The sequence below is a fragment of the Pelodiscus sinensis genome, chromosome 7 (assembly GCF_049634645.1).
Source record: "Pelodiscus sinensis isolate JC-2024 chromosome 7, ASM4963464v1, whole genome shotgun sequence".
NCBI classification, from domain to species: Eukaryota; Metazoa; Chordata; order Testudines; family Trionychidae; genus Pelodiscus; species Pelodiscus sinensis.
This window is the reverse complement of record NC_134717.1, coordinates 59,698,633-59,716,937: the sequence shown is the minus strand read 5'-3', so window position 1 is coordinate 59,716,937 and position 18,305 is coordinate 59,698,633. Positions and strand designations below refer to the sequence as shown.

The window sequence follows — 18,305 nt, the reverse complement described above, 5'->3', positions numbered from 1 at the left end:
GATTTCGGAATAAGCCATCATTTTGAAATTATTTCAAAATAACGGAATGGCTGTATAGATGCTCGCATTGTTATTTCGAAATAACGCTAGCGATCTCAAAATAACGGTGCAGTGTAGACGCACCCATCATCTCTATTTTTGGTTTCTAGGTCTTAAGTGGCACTTGAATGGTACTTGGTGCTGCCTTTCTGCCTGGGCGTGAATTGCACCCTCAGGTCAGGAACCCACACTGGGTCTCTATAGGGGGCAGTGATGTTTTTTTTTTTCTCCAGTGCATTCTGTGGGTTTGGGTTGGTTTTTTGATTTTTGTTTTTGATTGTTGCTTGCTCCTTGGAAGCCTCAGAGATGGACACGGAAGGGGCTAGGTGGTGGTCTGAGGTAGTATGGAGCATTCTTTTTATGTTTCCAGGTGGCTCTTTCTTACGCATTTAGAGCCTAAATGCTTGCTGTGTGGGGGAAGGAATTTTCCCTCAGGTCAGATGGAAAGAGATCTCAGGGGAGTTTTGCTTTCTTCTGCTGCGTGGAGCAGAGATCACCTGCTAGGGAGATCTGAATATATCTTACTTAACCCTTTCCCTATCGTTTCAAAGGCCTACGCGCTAGTGCATCTTGGTCTCTCCTGTATTTTGCCTGTGGTTCACCCCCGTTTATTCCCTGGATGGCTGCAATACCTTCGTGTGATTGTGGTGGTTGGGCTTGGTGTGGGGATGGTTGGGTGGCATATTAGTGACCTGTGATATACAGGAGATCAGAGAAGATAAGATGGTTGCCTTAAACATGATGCTTTACACAGGGCTTGTTTTTTCTTCTCTATTTCAGTCGCATGTGCAGGTGACTTTTATTTTTCCCTCACCCACTTTGTTCTTGCCTTTAGGTGAAAAGCTCATGAGATTCGGCTATCCAGATATCCACTTTGATATGAACTTAACCTACGAGAAGGAGGCTGAGCTGATGCAGTCTCACATGATGGACCAAGCCATCAACAATGCAATCACCTACCTTGGAGCTGATGCACTTCACCCCCTGATACAGCACCCGCCAAGCACAATGGCAGAGGTGGCCCCGGTCATCAGCTCAGCTTACGCTCAGGTCTATCATCCGAACCGGATAGAAAGGCCCATTAGCAGGGAAACAGCTGACAGTCATGAAAACAACATGGATGGCCCCATCTCCCTCATCAGACCAAAGAGTCGACCCCAGGAAAGAGAGGCCTCCCCCAGCAATAGCTGCCTGGATTCTACTGACTCAGAGAGCAGCCATGAAGACCGCCAGTCCTACCAAGGAAACCCTGCCTTAAATCCCAAGAGGAAGCAAAGCCCAGCTTACATGAAGGAGGACACCCAGGCTTTGGATGCCACAAAGACTTCTAAGGGCTCTTTAAAGGATATCTACAAGGTCTTCAATGGAGAAGGGGAGCAAATCAGAGCCTTTAAGTGTGAGCACTGTCGCGTTCTTTTCCTAGACCACGTCATGTACACCATCCACATGGGTTGTCATGGCTACCGGGACCCTTTAGAATGCAACATCTGTGGGTATAGAAGCCAGGACCGCTATGAGTTCTCCTCGCATATTGTCCGAGGGGAACATACATTCCACTAGGCCTTCTCATCCAAAGGGGACTCTTATGAAGTAGAAGAACTGCACATGAAGAACTACTGCACTTACAATCCCACGTTTCACTGGCCCACCTGTGTTTTTTTTAATTTGTGGTTGTTGTTTGTTGCTGTTGTTTAATTATTATTATTAACCTTATTGTATGAACCCAACCTCAGTCACTCTGCCTGGTGTAAGAATGGAAGGAAGAAAGGGAAAGGATGAGAGAGTTTTGTGGTGTTGCTGTCTTTATTTTTTTGGGGAGTCTGTTTTGCCTATTTGTGGGAATTTGAAAGGCAGTCCATTTCAGTCCCAGTTAGCTGTACATCATGTCATACGTTGGGTTTCACTCAACTCCAGTAGGTGCTTTAACATCATGAGTTGCCCCTCACTGGTAAATGAATAATTTCAGGCAAATAGATAGAAACATTTCAGAGGTGAGCCCTTTCAAATGTATAGCTACGGGTGGGACAATAGCAGGTGTGGGGAACTGAATTCTACAGAATGAACAATTTTTTTTTTTTAAAGCAGAGCTGTTTTTGTTTTAGGGATTGAGGAGCACAAATCAAAGTCACTATTCCTTGCAAAATCACTTCCTAGGGTGAGCTATGCCCATGGCTTCTGTGTTTACTGGAATGTGTACAACAAGTATGTGTAACACTGTACCACATAACAAGAGCTTTAGTTTCATAAGTCTTGGGGCCTCCTGTGGTAAGTTTGAGACTTTGTGATGTTGTTTTACTTAAATTATGAAGCACATTTTTTTTTTTTTAGAATTGTTAATTTGTTGTTATTTCGTAATTGTGTTGAGTCACTGGCTTCGTAGAGACTCCCCAGTAGGCATACACCTTCTTCTACTTGGTCACACCTTTTTTTTTTTGTAATAATTTACAAATAACATTTTTAACCTAGCTTCTAGGTCAGTAGGTAGCCTAGGAGTGAATCTGACGAGATTCAGCCACAGTTCTAAAAGAAGCAGGCTTTTAACATTGCACATTATAAAAGCACAGATGTGCTGGTAGTATAGAGGATGGCTGACAGAATTGGCCAGCCCTGGGCAAGGTGTGGAGGGGAAGGGATGGGTCTGGGTCTGGGTCTGGGTCCCCAGAAGGGGCAGGACATTGGGCAGAAGGGGCAGGGCTGGCAGCTAGCCTTCCCCCCACCAGCCTTTCAGTGCATCCCGCTGTATGCCACCTGGGACTTCAGCAGTGATCCAAAGGGCCTAGGGCTCTAGCTGTTGCCATTGTGGCCAGGAACCCCAGGCCCTTTTACATCATTGGGCCTTGGGGCAGCTGTCACCTCTGCTCCGCCCCCTATCCATGGAGCTGAAAACATGTATAGCAAAAGCTTTCTTGTGTGATCATCTACGGGACTAGCCTCTCAGCTGCAGGTGGCGTACGCATGGGAGAAAACAACAGTGGTGACCAGTTCATCGGCTGGCATTCAATTCCTCATAACTCCATTGACTTCGGTGCATCTACTCTGAGCTACACCAGCTCAGAATCTGGCCAGGGTTGGCCATCTCTCCAGTGAATCTTTTGCTTTGTGAGTTAATGAATCAGTGACTAGGAATTATCCTGATTAGTATCTTCCATTTTTTTTTGAGAGAGAGAGAAGCCCTTGCAGATCTTGATGTACAGCCGTGGTGTGCAACATGCTGGCCGCTAGCTACATGTGGCTATTTGGCCGGTTGAGTGTGGCTCCTTGGCTCACAAAATTATTTACATTTTCAGAATAACGGGGCTAGTTTGCTGTAGCAGGAGCCACTCTAATAGCTACTGCTTCAGAACTGGGTGGACGCCACAGATGTACAGCCTCCGCTCTCATAGGCCGTGTCCAGACTCAGGGGTTTTTTCGGGAAAAGTAGCCTTTTCCCGAAAAAACTTCCCCTGCGTCCAGACTCAAGCCGCGTTCTTTCGAAATTATTTCGAAAGAACGCGGCTTTTCTTTCGATGGCGGTAAACCTCATTTCACGAGGAAGAACGCCTTCTTTCGAAAGTTCCTCTTTCGAAAGAAGGCGTTCTTCAATGTAAAGAGGCCGTCTTCGAAAGAGAGCATCCAGACTCGCTGGGTGCTCTCTTTCGAAAAAGCGGATTTTTCTTTCGAAAGATCCGCCTGCAGTCTAGACATAGCCATAGAGTATGAAAAACCCCTGGAGGAAAACGAGTTGCTAATTTGATTTGATTTACTCTGTACTTTAGGACAATGGACACGTGAACTAGAGGCGCAAAGGTTAGTTTCATTTGGTATTATTGACACTTTCTCATTTCACGGCAGGGGAAAAAAGAGGCTGGTGCAATCGAGCCATGTAGGTACAGACTAAGCAAGAACAGGGCAAAGGCTTTTTTTCCTGTTCTTTTTTCTGCCAGTACAGGACTGGAGCCCCCGTCAAATATCCTTTAGATGGGCTTGAGTGCTCTACCAAAAGCAAACTAGAGCATGAACCTGGAAATGCTTACACAAGTGTGTCAACTTTTTGGCACAGGAGGAGCCTCGATGAATTGAGAGAGAACATTTTGCACGAATAAAGTTACTTAAGTGCATACACAATTGCAGGATGAGGCCTTACTGAATCCCCATTTGCTCATTTCAGTCTTTTTTTTTTTTTCCCCCTTACCTTGCCCATCCTGAAGCATTTGACAGCAGGAGCGGAGTGGTACTAATTGAAAACTTTTTATGGTGACGCACTTGGCAGCTGGGATCTGTTTTTAGAAAGGGTGCCGTAGATCACGGCTAGATGACTGGCTGACTGGTTCCCGGCACTGAAACGCTATTAAGTAGGTGCTGGTAAAGTTTAGCAGTAGCCTATTAATTACAATACAGTATGGGTAGAAATGCCTCCTTAGATAATGTGAGAGCTATCACGAGGGGGGGGGGGGGGGAAGGGGGAAGTATGGACTTTGGAGAGACAGATCAAGAGACCCTGACTTTTTTTTTCTTCCTTCTGCCCTTGTTAATTTTGAGACAGATGAAACTCAGGCAAGACTAGCTGCCTCTATTTTTCCCTTTCTCTTGTGCCCAGCTCAATGAAAGTCGCTAATCTCCAGCTCGTGACCCCTGAACATTCTTTGATGCAAGGATAGTTATTAAAGGGCAAATATTCCCCTCTATCAAAAGGAAGAGAAGGGAACTGTTCTTGGCCACATGTGGAATAGAAGCACAGCTCTTCCTCTTCCCCGTCCTTCTCAGTAGCTGTTAAGAGTGGGGACAGGCTCGGGGAAGGTCTGTATTTGGTGACTTCTTCCCCAGGAAAACCCAACCTTGCAAGAGGTGGCCCTGATCAAGTTAGCGGTGAGCCCTACAGCTTTCTCTTGTTCATACTTTGAAAACCACCCTATCTGGGGTGAGGGTGGAGGGGCACAGTTTGGGCACGACCCTCAAGGCATAGCTCCAGAAGCAACCATGTCCCCATTGTGCGGAGGGAGGCAGTATCTTGACAAAGGGATTTCATGTGGGGGTCCCCACCTTTGCGTGCAATGTAAGGTCCGTGTGGTTTCCCTCATGACAGGGTCTGTGTCCTGCTTCTTCTGTGCAAGTCACACCCTAACTTCGATGGGACAATTTGGATGCTCCCTGTGAGGTCCCCTGGTGCCATGTGGATTTTCCTTGGCGGTGGCCTGGTTTCCTCTCTCTTCAGAGGTGACCAGGAATTCGGCCCAGCTGCTTGGAGAACAGTCTGTGCAATAAAAGCTTCTCCGGGTCCCTAGCCCCTGGCTGAGGATGGTGAGACGCACGGCAAGGCATTGAGAGAAGGCCTGCGTGAGCCAGCGCGTGTGGCAGGGGAGGGGCAAACCCATTGCTGAGCCTCTAAGGGAGTGCAAATGCCTGGCGCTGGAAGGGAGCAGATTGGGACGATCCCGCTGCCCCTGCGTGTGAGCGAATCCGAACTGCACTCTCCTTTAAGAACTGTTGGAGCCAGTGTTTCCCTTGTCCACTTTCCTTCCTTTCCCCACCTCTTCACAGTCAAGGAAGTTCATGTGGTACCAGCCAAGAATCACTTGGTGGGTCAGTGCAGCTTTGAGAGAGACACCCCCAGTGCTGCCTCTGCGGAAGCCATCGTGGAGGGATCTCCATCTCGCCAGGAGTGGCCCATGGCATAGAACTACCCCAATGCCACGGAGAGGCTCAGGACATCTTGGGCAGGACAAACCACATATTTGGAGTCAGCCCCTTCTGACAGTTGCCGTTCCTAGCTAGGTCCCAACCGGGAAGTGGCAAGGGGCATTCGTTGGTATTGTCATTGTCTGGTTCTTGTACTTTGTTTATCTCTCAAGGGTGGGGTAGGGTGGAATGGTTTAAATTCAGGTCAAGTTTTGAGTAAAAGTTTGGGCTAATTCTTATTGTAGCATAATCAGCAAATGTAGGACTCTGGGGGATTACAGTGGAGAGAGCCATTCACAGTCAATCATGTAGACCCTTGTTGTGCAAACTTGCGTACCCAGCTCAAATCAATAGAGATGGCGGTGGGGCTCTGTGTAAACTTATGGGTCTGCTCCCAAAGAGGAGCTTGCAGGATTGGGACCTCAGATGACAAATGTTTCTCTCTTGCTGTTGGCAGATTTCTACAAGCAGCTATTGACTTCATCAAATTCATTGGTTAGTCAAAACCCTTTACTAAGAAGTTTCCACAGTAAGTGGATTATTCACTAGCAGAATTCTTTGCTCCAAGTATATTTGCTATTGTTTACTAGTTGTTGGTTCAAAGTACGTGCTAAAATCTGGCTAGACACGCAGGATGTGCCCAAATCTTTGACTCAAAATTCAGTTCCGATACTTGTGTTTACAAATTCAGAATTTGCTTTCTGTGAGCATTTCCCATATTTGCTTACAAATAGCTTCCTTCAAAATGTCCCTGCCACTAATCGCTTTCCCTGGATTTTTAAAGGGAAAAGCTAGATTCAGACTTGGTCTAAAATGGGGCATCTACACAGCACACAAAACTTACGAGTCTGTTTTGAAATAGGCTATTTTGAGCCATCCCTTAAACCTCGTGCAACAAGGTTTCCAGTGATGGCGAAATAGTGCGCCCGTTATTTTGAAAAATATTTCGAAATAATGGGCGCGTTTCTAAGACACGGGGTAACTATTTCAGGATTCCTCAGTATCCTGAAATATCTCCACTGTGTAGACATACTCAAAAGGTGCAACTCTTAATTTTAAATACAGATGCAGCTGCTTAGCTTTGGTTTTGATTTGCCTAGAGCTTTAGATAGGTTTCTTATCATTCTGGCTAATGAGTTTTACAGCCAAAGCCCTTTTCATTGAGTTAAGAATCCCCAGCTAAATATATAGGATTTTTTTTCTATGAAACCAGCTCTTTATCGTGAACTGAAGGAAATTAAAGCAATTTAATTCTCCTGAAAAAGTGCTTCCCTCGATCAAGTAATGTGAAAGAAAATGTCTAAGCATCAACCTGAATTGGACTCCTCTTAGAGAACCTGTTTCTATAAGTCAGCCTGACTCTTACCTGCAGTATTAGCGTCTCTAACATTAGGACACCAGTCACAAAACTTGCTCTGTAAACAGAGTTTATACACCACCAAGTACAGAAGTTTAACATTTGTTTAACTCTCCCATTTGCTGTTTTAAACACGCATTTTGCTGGGCAGAGGCTGGAATGTTCATTGCTTTGCAAGCTCACATCTGCATGAAATGCATTCGTTTGAAACTGGGCTTTTGTGTGAGCCTTCTGCACTTTCCTCATGGATGCTGGGGCGGGGGGGCGCGGCGGGAGATTTCCAAGCTGATCACTTGAACTACGGGCCTGAGTAGCAATTCTAAGGTTCCTTAGTTAACTTCCTTTTACCTCACTTCTTTGAAGCAACTATTTCTTGTCATTTCATTAAGATCTCCAGGAAGAAGGGTAACTTTGTTAGCAGAGTGGCCAAGATAAGACGCTTGCAAAATTGAGATGAAACTGGCTGTGTCTTGTCCTTTATCTTTAGTTTTATATGGTCTTATTTTTAAACAAGTTAACATCAGTGATGATATGCTGCACAGAGCAGCTGGAGATTTCTGATTCTGAAACCGTATATGCGCTGTGTCGTATCAAATACATTTTATTGCAGATGTGCCTTTTTTCAAATGCATTTTGAAGGCTGATCTTTCACATCAAGGCCCTTCTGAATGCATTTTTGAAAAACACTAATGTTACCTAGTGGAACAGAGGAAGCTGGCTTACCTAGTCAACTGGGGTTTCCCTTTGAATAGGAAAACCCCGGAGCAGCATAGCTGGTTCTATACCACCCGGTCATGGGAAGGGATGTGGAATTATATGGGTCACAACATGCTCCAGCAATCTCTGGCAGGCAGGCAACACCTTTGGGGCCATGGTAAGGGCTGTAATTTAGAAACGGTTCTGTTGCTGCTCTAAACAGTGCCAGGGGCTGAAAAAGCTCCCACCTGCCCCCCTGAAGGATTTGGGGCAGAAAGATGATTTAATACCACCTTCCTGTCTTCTCAACAGCCCACGGCACGTATGCCTGGTCTATACTAGACTAGGCAGGTTGGCTTAAGGTATGTAACTCTAGGAGACAGCGTACGTGGCGACATCCACACAGCAGGAGGCTGATGGGAGCACAAGCTCCCGTTGGCTTCCCTTACTCCTCACAGAAGGAGGCGTACTGGCCGCTGGTGGGTGCTGCCCTTAACATTCAATTTTAGGGGCCTATCCTAGGCCTGCTAAATTGAACGCTAGAAGATCGACCTCCAGAATGTCGATCTTCTTGTGAGTGTGGACATGCCCCAAGTGAGCAGACTTGAGAATCTATTCCTGTGTGTATTTCAGGGCTGCATTGCCCAGCCTAACACAGTGTGGCAGAACAAGATCAGATGTTAAAGTAATCTATCATGGCAAAAGTTGACTTAACTTAAAAAAAAATACAAAAAAAGCGGGGGGGGGGGGGGGGAGAGGAGAAGCTTGTTACTGTGGTACCAGTGCTATGGCGATTTCTCAGATAAGATGAGAGAGAAAAGCTAAACTAATCTGTGAAAGGCATTCTGGAATGTGCTTGGTTACTCCAGCCAGATGGAGCTGTGTGTCCTCTTTGGGGTTGTCTGAGCAAAACACTTTGTGGGACATGGCAGTATTTTTTGGTGCTCGCCTTATGGGACTGGTGACTTGGTCTGACCCACCAGTTTACCCTGAATTGCCAGGGGGTTGGATTCTGGTCCCAGCACGTAGCCTGAATAACTGAAGTGAGTGAGGCCAGGGGGGCAGCAATCCTTTTGCCAGACTATAGCGCTTTCCACAGCTACGGGATCTGCAGCCCCCATGTACATCCTCACCCCCTTCCAAAGGGCTGGCAATTCCCATTAGAAGCATGTAGCCTGCTGATCCACCCTGGCTCTTTCCCAAATCCCTCCATGTGCCTAAGCATAACAGGCCCCTTTTGGAACCAATACAGGGGCTCTCCTGTGGTCTGGACCCCCCATGCTCACAGGAGTTGGGTGGGAGATAAATAAATAAAAGACTTTGCCCATAGCAATTATTTTGCCTCTCCTGGAATGTAAAGTAGAGCCCTTACATTGCATGAAGAATTTTCCTCTAGTACCTTATAAAAAGATTATTATTTGGTGTCCACTGACTTCATGCATCACCCTTCCTGGACGGGTATTTCTTTTCCAATATTAGTCGCGTAGGATATGAAATGAGCATCATAGGCTCATGAGGTGGTAATATGCTAACTTTTCTCCATGCTGTGCGATTAACTCTAGTCCAGCATAACCACAAAACAATACCTTTATAGATGGCTAAACTGCTACACTCTTTCAGTTGGTGTCCGTGGAAATGTTCTTGCCTGTGTCCATTCACTCAGTCTTACAGGGGCGAATAGGAGTAATCTCATGCCGGCATTCCATCCGTTCACCATTCTCTATCCTCATACGGGGTCTTTCCCTTTCAAACATGCCCTAGAGCCAAGCGCATCTGCACATTTGCAGACAAAGGATTCTTTCTCTGTCAACAAAGATGTAATAGGTTGGTGCAGTGAAGCCTGTTATTATGTAAGCCTTCAGTGTTTTTATTAAAAAATTACAGGCTATGTACTAGCACAGTCTGAGGCATTATGAAGTCCCAAGTAAATGACAGCTGTCAAGTTAAATTCTCAAAGCCTGTTCGGAGGAGTTTTGGCTCTTTTTAGATCAATTTGTTCACTTAAGGCCTAAGCCAGAATGGATTGGTTAGGTCTACACTGCAATGTAAGCCCGGGGTTAATAGAACTCGAGTGAGTAAACTCTGATTTTGTTACTTGAGGGCTCGTGTGTCTACACTCATTTGTAAAACCAGGCTAGAAATTGTTGATCCCTGGATCTCAGTCTGGAGCTCCAGCCTCTACATTGCATGATTATCAGCGTTCATGGTTCAGTGTGGGGAAAGCTTGACTGTCTACCAGACTTGATTGGCCAGAGGACAAAGAACATCAGCTCATTGGATTGTGGAATATTTTGGCATACTCCCGGCGGGTGAGTCCGGTGGAATTGCATCTACGCTGCAAAGCAATGGGGCTTGAATCCTGGATCCTGATTTGATTCAGGGGTGGCCCCCTTTACCACCACATGGCTCTAGGTCTAGGAGTCTGAGCCCAGATTAGCACAATTTTTGTGTAGATGGAAGGTGGGGGAAGGCCTGATGCTCAGTTCAAACCCAGTTCAAAACTTAGTTGATTGAAGCCACTGAAAAGACTCCTTTTGACTCCAGTGGGTTTTGGATGAAACCTATATGCCTCAGTCCAACAAAACATTTCATCGCGTGCTTAACTTTAAGCACTCAAGCAGTCTCACTCAAGTCCATTGGCCCACCTGATTAAAGGACTAAAGTTCAGCAGGTGCTTAATTTCTTTTATTGGATAAGAGCCTTATTTGCTAACGGGTAAGGTTCAATCTCTCTGTCGGTCTCAGTAATACAAATTTGTGAGGTTCTATGGTAAATATGTATTCATTTAAATTTGTGACCTAGACTTCACCCCATCCAGGAATGACTAGTAGGCTTCTTTTCATTGTGAATCAACTGTAAAATATGTAGGCCCACTGCAAAAGCAGAATCGAGCGCATGACTCCATAGTAGGTACTAAGGAGCCATTTTGCAGGGAATTGAGCCATTTAGTTTTACCTCCAAGTGTCAAAGTAAGAAAAGTTTTGTAGAGGGGCAGAGGTTACTGAATCCCTTACTATGCACTTACTGAGATTTGACATTACTTACTGGAAATGGATGTTCATTTCTGAACACACGGTAACAAGGGAAGGACTTTGGGTTATTTTTGTAGTGGTTCAGACTTCTGAAACTGTGATCCATTATTTGACTAATTATCAAGCATTCTCAGAGCTTGAACATCTTCACTTCCTGTTTTATGTAGCAAAGTTTTCTTTATTGTTTTCTCTTTCTCTCCTCCTTCTCTTAGCTTGAACACTGGGTCAGCTCTTAGCTCCCATAGCTTTGATAGTTTGTTTTTTTTCCTGTTTGTTCATTGGCTGTACAGGCTGTTTACATATTTTTGTACTCAAGTGTAGTTTTATATTAAAACAGAGGGGAAAATATTTGAGAGAAAAAATATTAAGGTACAGAATCTTTGTTACACTTTCAAAACTAGGGTACCTAAAGAGATGACTCCACTACTATGTACTTGTAATACTGTATATTTGCCTTCCTTTTTAGTCCGTTTTATTTTGGGGTTGTAATTTTTTCCCTAAAATGTATATCTTTTTATGAGAGACTGGAGACTTTTAATGCAAATGTTTAGAAAGATTTAAAATTGTAAAGTAAAGTCATATAATTTTTTTCCTTTTTCAAGAAAATGCTTTAAAAAAAGTTTTGCTACTGGTATATTCCAGGGTTGAGGTCCCTGACCTCAGAATCACCCTTGTTGCTTGCTTTTAGAACGTGCTTCTTGCAAACATAGAAGATTGCTTACATTACTCAGTTTAAAAAAAAAAAAAAAAGGAGAAAACATTTTTGGGTTATTTTTCTGTTCAAGTGCAATATTTTCCCTGACACTTTTAAATTGTTCAGCAGTTTTTCTTTCCTCACTCAACACAAATTTAAAAAACACCAACGTTCTCTATCTGAAATCCTATAAAGGAGAAGATTCAAATAATTACAGACTGCCAAAAGGCGAGAGAGGAAAAGCTAAGGCTAAAAGCCTGTTCTTTATTCCCTGCTTTGGTTTGACATCAAAACACGTACAAATGGTTTGAACTGTAGCCATGTGTTTTATTGTTTCTATTTCTCTTGGTCCTATTTAAATACAGTTTTTCTTAAGAAAAGCACTTAGTGTGGACAGTTATAAAACACTTGGGGCCTGTTCCAAAGCCTCATCAATGGAAAGGATCCTCTGGGCCTTCATGGTGGACTTTGGATCAGCTCCTCACCTCTTGACTAAGGCAGACTCCCATGGATTCTGGTGAGAGAGTTGCCTGTTTAAGAAGTGCAAGGATTTGTGACCATATCTACCTGAGAGACCTGAAGAGCTTCTTTAAAGTTGTCGTCTTACATAGGTGTAAAGGGGGCTTGTTTTACATATCATACATATTTATATCTAAGTATGTTAAAGGTCTATTTCCCAGTAGACTGAGGCCACTGTTCTGTAAATATGTATTTAGGTACCTGATAATAATAAAAAATAAATCCCTCAGAGTTCTTGGACAGGCCATTACAGTGCATGCACAGTAAGCCATTTTGGTCACTTCACATTTTTATTTAAGATACTTCCTCACAATAATAGCAAAGGCAGTTGGAGTTAATTGTGCTCCAAGCGATTGTCAGAATTGTTGCCAAGACACTTTTGAGTTAATAATAAATAAAAAATAATAAAAAAAAGCGAAACATCTTCACCCTGGTGAGCTCCCCAGGTTCCTGTTCATACTTCTAGAGCCAGATTCTGATACCGGAGGCATTTCGAGTACCCCTTACGCCACAATGGGTCGCCCATTGTTAAGGCCAATGGGATCGCTCCTGGAGCAAGAAGCAGCTGAGTGGAGGGGGGGCATCAGAATCTGACCCTGAAGCTTGGTGCACATGAATGCACCTTCAATCACTTCTGTGGAGTTGATTCCTCTAGAGTTGAATGTGACATCTGTCATTTAGGAAGAGGCAAACCAGTTAAGTAATATGGCCAATCACAGCTTTCCTCCAGGTTGAGTTGCAGTTCTGTGCAGCAACGTATAACTCAAACGAAAAACCTCTAAACATCAGCGTTGCGGCCTAATTCAAAGTCACTGCGGATCTTCCTGCTGCCTTCAGTGGATTTGGGAACATGCCCCTTCGGCCGAAGTTCTGAAACATCCCTTCAGCCATGGTACCCGTGAACCACTCTCATGCAAATCTATATACCCTGGCTCAACAGTTTTGCCACTGCAGGCTAAAATATGGGACTTGTGTTTTCTTTTTCTTCCCGTTAGTGCATAATCGGGTTCCATCATATGTGTGCGAATGGTGTACAGCCATGTGAGAGTGCGAGTCTGTATGTGTGTATAATAAAAGAAGCTGCAGAAACTTTGTAATACTTTGTGAAAAGGATTATATTATAAAAGTTTTTAATGTCTGAGTGCACAGCTACTGGAATAAATGTAGGGAATCTCAGGAACAAGCATATAATTTGTCCAAGACTTATTTCTTCTCTGAAGTGTAAGTGCAGTTTTTAATTCTGTATATTATTTAATATTTTACCAATAAAAATAAACTTCTGACATGAAAGGGTTTTCCATACAAACTTTCTGGTGACATTGGTGTTCATGTACATTTCTCATGCCATTGAAAACATCAATAGCTGAATAACTAGGTAGTCGGAATCATCATTACATATAATGGCAAATCATATTAACTATTGTATCAGAATTCTTTCCAATTAGAGAAAACCTGAAGACTGGATTGATTGATATTGGTAACTAGAAGCCTTTTCCAACGTCCATTAGAGCCAAGGTTAATCTTTTCATTGACTTCAGTTCATAGAAGTTTGGCTCCTTATTTAAAGGAGATCAACAGTTGACTAGAATACTAGTAGTGGAAGGGATCTCGAGAGGTCATCGAGTCCAGTCCTCTCCCCCATGGCAGGACCAAATACTGTCTAGACCATCCCTGATAGACATTTATCTAACCTACTCTTAAATATCTCCAGAGATGGGGATTCCACAACCTCCCTGGGCAATTTATTCCAGTGTTTAACTACCCTGACACTTAGGAACTTTTTCCTAATGTCCAACCTAAACCTCCCTTGCTGCCGTTTAAGCCCATTGCTTCTTGTTCTATCCTCAGAGGCCAAGATGAACAAGTTTTCTCCCTCCTCCTTATGACACCCTTTTAGATACTTGAAAATGGCTATCGTATCCCCCCTCAGTCTTCTCTTTTCTAAACTAAACAAACCCAATTCTTTCAGCCTTCCTTCATAGGTCATGTTCTCTAGACCTTTAATCATTCTTGTTGCTCTGAAAGCGAAGGCTGGCTGACCGCTGACAATTGTCATTTGGCTGGCAGCGTCCATGAGTTTTAGTCCAGCTCCAATTGGACCCACATTCAGTTTAGTCACCATATTTAGCACCCTCACTCAGGAGCCCTTTGATTGGATGGATTTGAAGGTGGAATTACTCCAACAGCCAGGCATGCTTCTTCCAGGTTGGTTTTGTGGGGAAGCTTGACTTGCCTCTATCTGTTCCTTATCCCCTCTTGATAATGATAATAAAGGACGTTGGTTTTCAGAGCTGTCATAGAATCATAGAATAATAGGACTGGAAGGGACCTCGAGAGGTCATCGAGTCCAGCCCCCCGCCCTCAAGGCAGGACCAAGCTCCGTCTACACCATCTCTGACAGATGTCTATCTAACCTGTTCTTAAATATCTCCAGAGAGGGAGATTCCACCACCTCCCTTGGCAATTTATTCCAATATTTGACCACCCTGACAGTTAGGAATTTTTTCCTAATGTCCAATCTAAACCTCCCGTGCTGCACTTTAAGCCCATTACTCCTTGTCCTGTCCTCAGTAACCAAGAGGAACAAATTTTCTCCTTCCTCGTTGTGACACCCTTTTAGATATTTGAAAACCGCTATCATGTCCCCCCTTAATCTTCTTTTTTCCAAACTAAACAAGCCCAGTTCATGAAGCCTGGCTTCATAGGTCATGTTCTCTAAACCTTTAATCCTTCTTGTCGCTCTTCTCTGTACCCTTTCAAATTTCTCCACATCTTTCTTGAAATGTGGCGCCCAGAACTGGACACAGTACTCCAGCTGAGGCCTAACTAGTGCAGAGTAGAGCGGCAGAATGACTTCACGAGTTTTGCTTACAACACACCTGTTGATACAACCTAGAATCATATTTGCTTTTTTTGCAACAGCATCACACTGTTGACTCATATTCAACTTGTGGTCCACTATGACCCCTAGATCCCTTTCCGCCATGCTCCTTCCTAGACAGTCGCTTCCCATCTTGTATGTATGGAACTGATTGTTCCTTCCTAAGTGGAGCACTTTGCATTTCTCTTCTCAATCTAGTAGCTTTCACGAGCACTAAATTCCCTTTCAAATAAACGTTTTTAAAACACAATTAAAACCCACCAGGAAACTCCAAAAGTTGTGGGTTGCTTTAAGGCTCTTATAAAATAGTAGTTCCATGACTAAAACCGCATTCCTCGCTCCTTAGGTAGCTCATCATTGCCATCATAAGGGTAACGGTTCTGAGCATCACTGGCAAGAATTGGTATGTTAAGTGCTGCTGGCGGTGATTGTCTCAGACACACACTTACATTTACTTTAGTACGTTTTTTCCATCTTTCTTCCCTGTAGTGTATCCATTACTGTTAGTTACTGGTTTTCACTTGGAAATATTCCAAGATACAGGGAATGTTGTACTTCCCGGACATCTTTTTACTTAACGGTTACCCTCCCAGCTGAAAGACAAGTCACATCAAACTGTTACAAGATGGCAAAGGAGAGAGCGGCAAGATGGGGCCCTGTTCAAAAGGCTATTGGAGTCCGTGATCTCCCATTGACTTTGATGGGCTTTGGAGCAGGTTGTAAAAGCTTAGGGGGAGAGAGAAAAAAACAGACTGATGGATGACTGTTAAGCCTGATGAGATTTAATTTTTCTATGCATGAAGGAGATTGCATGCAGGTTTTCAAGGGCTTATGGGAGTCTACTATCAAGGCCTTAAGGACAGTATACAATTACACTTCTTAGCATAAATGTGTTGCTAAGGTTCAAATAATGGTGTAATAACGTCCTTTTCCGATGCCTTCCTTGACAATAGCTAAAAAGCAAAGTGGCCAGACAACCCTGCTAACGAGCCTTGTGTTAGGCATTAGGAAATTAAGTCTGTATGGCTGAATCTTGTTCTGTGTTGTTTATTTTTCCAGGTAACCAAGGGTTGGGTTTTCAGTTGTCTTAAAAGTGGCACCATCCCTGCTTCTCCAGAAAGGCTATTACAATGCAAAAGCGTTTCCAACTGTTTTCTTGTTTGAACCCAAAATAATCATGTTTTCTGGTGGATCATGTTCAGCCTCAGAGGCTCAGTGTGTCCCACCACATGGCCTTCTTCTTCACTAGAGGCAGGAGTCTCAGAGCTGTACTCATCACAGAGTTCATAATGGGGGGGGGTGAAACCCCTCTATAGTCCTGGCCTCGCTATCCAGGGATAGACCCTGTAGTGGTGTGAGGAGGGTTGTGGGGCACTCTGATCCACCTACTCCTCCAGGTTCTGGCCCAGGGATCCTAAGGCAGCGGCAACAAATAGGGCTGGTTCTACTCTCAGTCTGGCAGCTACTTCTCTGGGCCACTTCCCCAAACTATCCCTTCCAGCACCTTCCCTCTGGTGCCTAAGCAGCTTGTCCTGCTCCTCCATGGCACTCAGTATTTTTTCCACAGCAATAGTGACCAATGATTCAAGGCCTTTCTGAAAGATTTTGTTAGTAGTTATCCATGTAGAGCTATAGGATTCATGCCACTTCAGACAAGTAAGGAGACTAGAATCCTGACTTAGAAGAGCCCATATAGTGTAACAATCAACCCCACAAAGGACAGCTGTGCTAAAACTAAATAGTTGTCCCAGTCACTAAGGATTAGCTATCGGTATGTCTACACTGGCAGATGTTTACAGCATTGCTCACAGAGTGCTGCAGGAAAACTGCTGTTGTGTGTCCATACTCTGCTCCATCATGTCCACATTAGAAGCTCTTGCAATGCCACAGTGTCAAGAAACAACCCCTCCTGAGGCAGAAGAAGGGGGAACCCCAACTGGCTCTTTGCACTGCAATCTCTCTCTATTTCACAGTCACACACACACACCTCCATGTTCAACAGCAGGAACATTCCACCTGGCAGGTTTGCTCCATGTCCCGGAGCCAATTAGCACAGCCTGCAGGCTGTCCAAAATGGAGCTCTGAAAGGGGATTTGCATATCTGCAGGACAGACAAATAAGTTCCAAACAAAAAGCAGAGGGGATTGAGGGATTATGGCCCTTTCTTGGAGGCAAGTCACAATGCAGCAAGCAATGCAAGTGTCCACACTGGTCCCCCTGCGCTGTTTCCAGAGCTCAGCTAGCTCTCTACTTCTCATCTAGAGTGCACCAATTGAGGAATTAGTGCACACTAAGTGCTTTGCCAGTGTGGACACTTTTGGGGAGCTATAGCACTGGGAGCTAATTTACTGCCCAGTAACTTGCCAGTGTAGACTTAGCCTAGGTCTATAGCTTTCTTCACTGTGGTGCCAATATTTCTAACAATGCATTATCTTTGGTGTGTAGTAGGCCAAGAAAATGGTCAGAATTGCACTTGAATGTGTGTTTGTCTCTCAAAAGCCATGAGTGGGCAAAGAGATTCTTCCTTTCTTTTATCTCTTTAGTTGAGCATACGTTCCCTGAGTGCCTATACGGAATCATTTTAAATATGACTCCGCAAGGAGAATGATGGCATTATTTGATATAAGGGACCACTATGCCCTCTACATTTGCTATTGCCAAATGTGGAATAACTGAACGACCAAACATAAAATTTGCTTTGATTGCAATTGGAACCTGACTTTTTCTTTGGCACGCCTAATGTATTTAGTCCTAAGTAAATTCCATTTTTACCATTCTTCCCTTCAGAACATAGACTCACAGAACACTAGAACTGGAAGCGACCTCAGAGGCCATCAAGTCCAGTCCCCTGCCCTCATGGCAAGACTAAGCATCATCTAGATCATCCCTGATAGATGTCTATCTAACCTGCTCTTAAATATCTCCAGGGATGGAGATTCCACAACCTTCGTAAGCAATGTATTCCAGTGTTTAACCACCCTGACAGGATGTTTTTCCTAATAGCCACAGAATCATAGAACACATGGCAGGCCACGATCTCCAACATGGTGGTATCAGTGCATGATTTTTCACAGCTGAGTACCTTGTGAGCTGTAATAACTTTTGGATACAAAGGGTTGAAGGAATTAATGTGTAAATTTGCTTGCAATGTAGGGGTGGAATGAAAGCTTTTTTTAAAATTAATATGCTTATAAAGTAATCTGCATATGCTACTAATGCCTATTACAAGTAATACTGCTGAGGTAGCTGAATAAAACTGTTGCCCGTGTGTTAGTACAGGAAAAAGTCTCCACCCTCTTGATGACAGTATTGCTGAATATTATGTCATTATTGATGTTTGTTTATTAATTCACACACATCTGTTTATTAATTCTCGCACATCTATAATTCCACATTACAACCCAGTCCGACTGAAAGAAGAATGGGAGATAC

At 43.9% G+C, this 18,305-nt stretch overlaps 1 protein-coding gene across 8 annotated transcripts in view; it reads left to right on the top strand.

Moving 5' to 3' along the window:
* Window positions 1-13,019, top strand: part of IKZF2 (IKAROS family zinc finger 2) — a 139,874-nt gene extending 126,855 nt beyond the window's left edge. For all 8 annotated transcript variants that reach the window (XM_075933947.1, XM_075933950.1, XM_075933946.1 and 5 more), the window contains one exon: window positions 875-13,019. In XM_075933947.1, coding sequence (XP_075790062.1) covers window positions 875-1,599 — 725 coding nt within the window. In that variant the 3' untranslated portion in view covers window positions 1,600-13,019. The remainder of the gene's footprint in view (window positions 1-874) is intronic.
* Window positions 13,020-18,305: the final 5,286 nt, after the last annotated feature.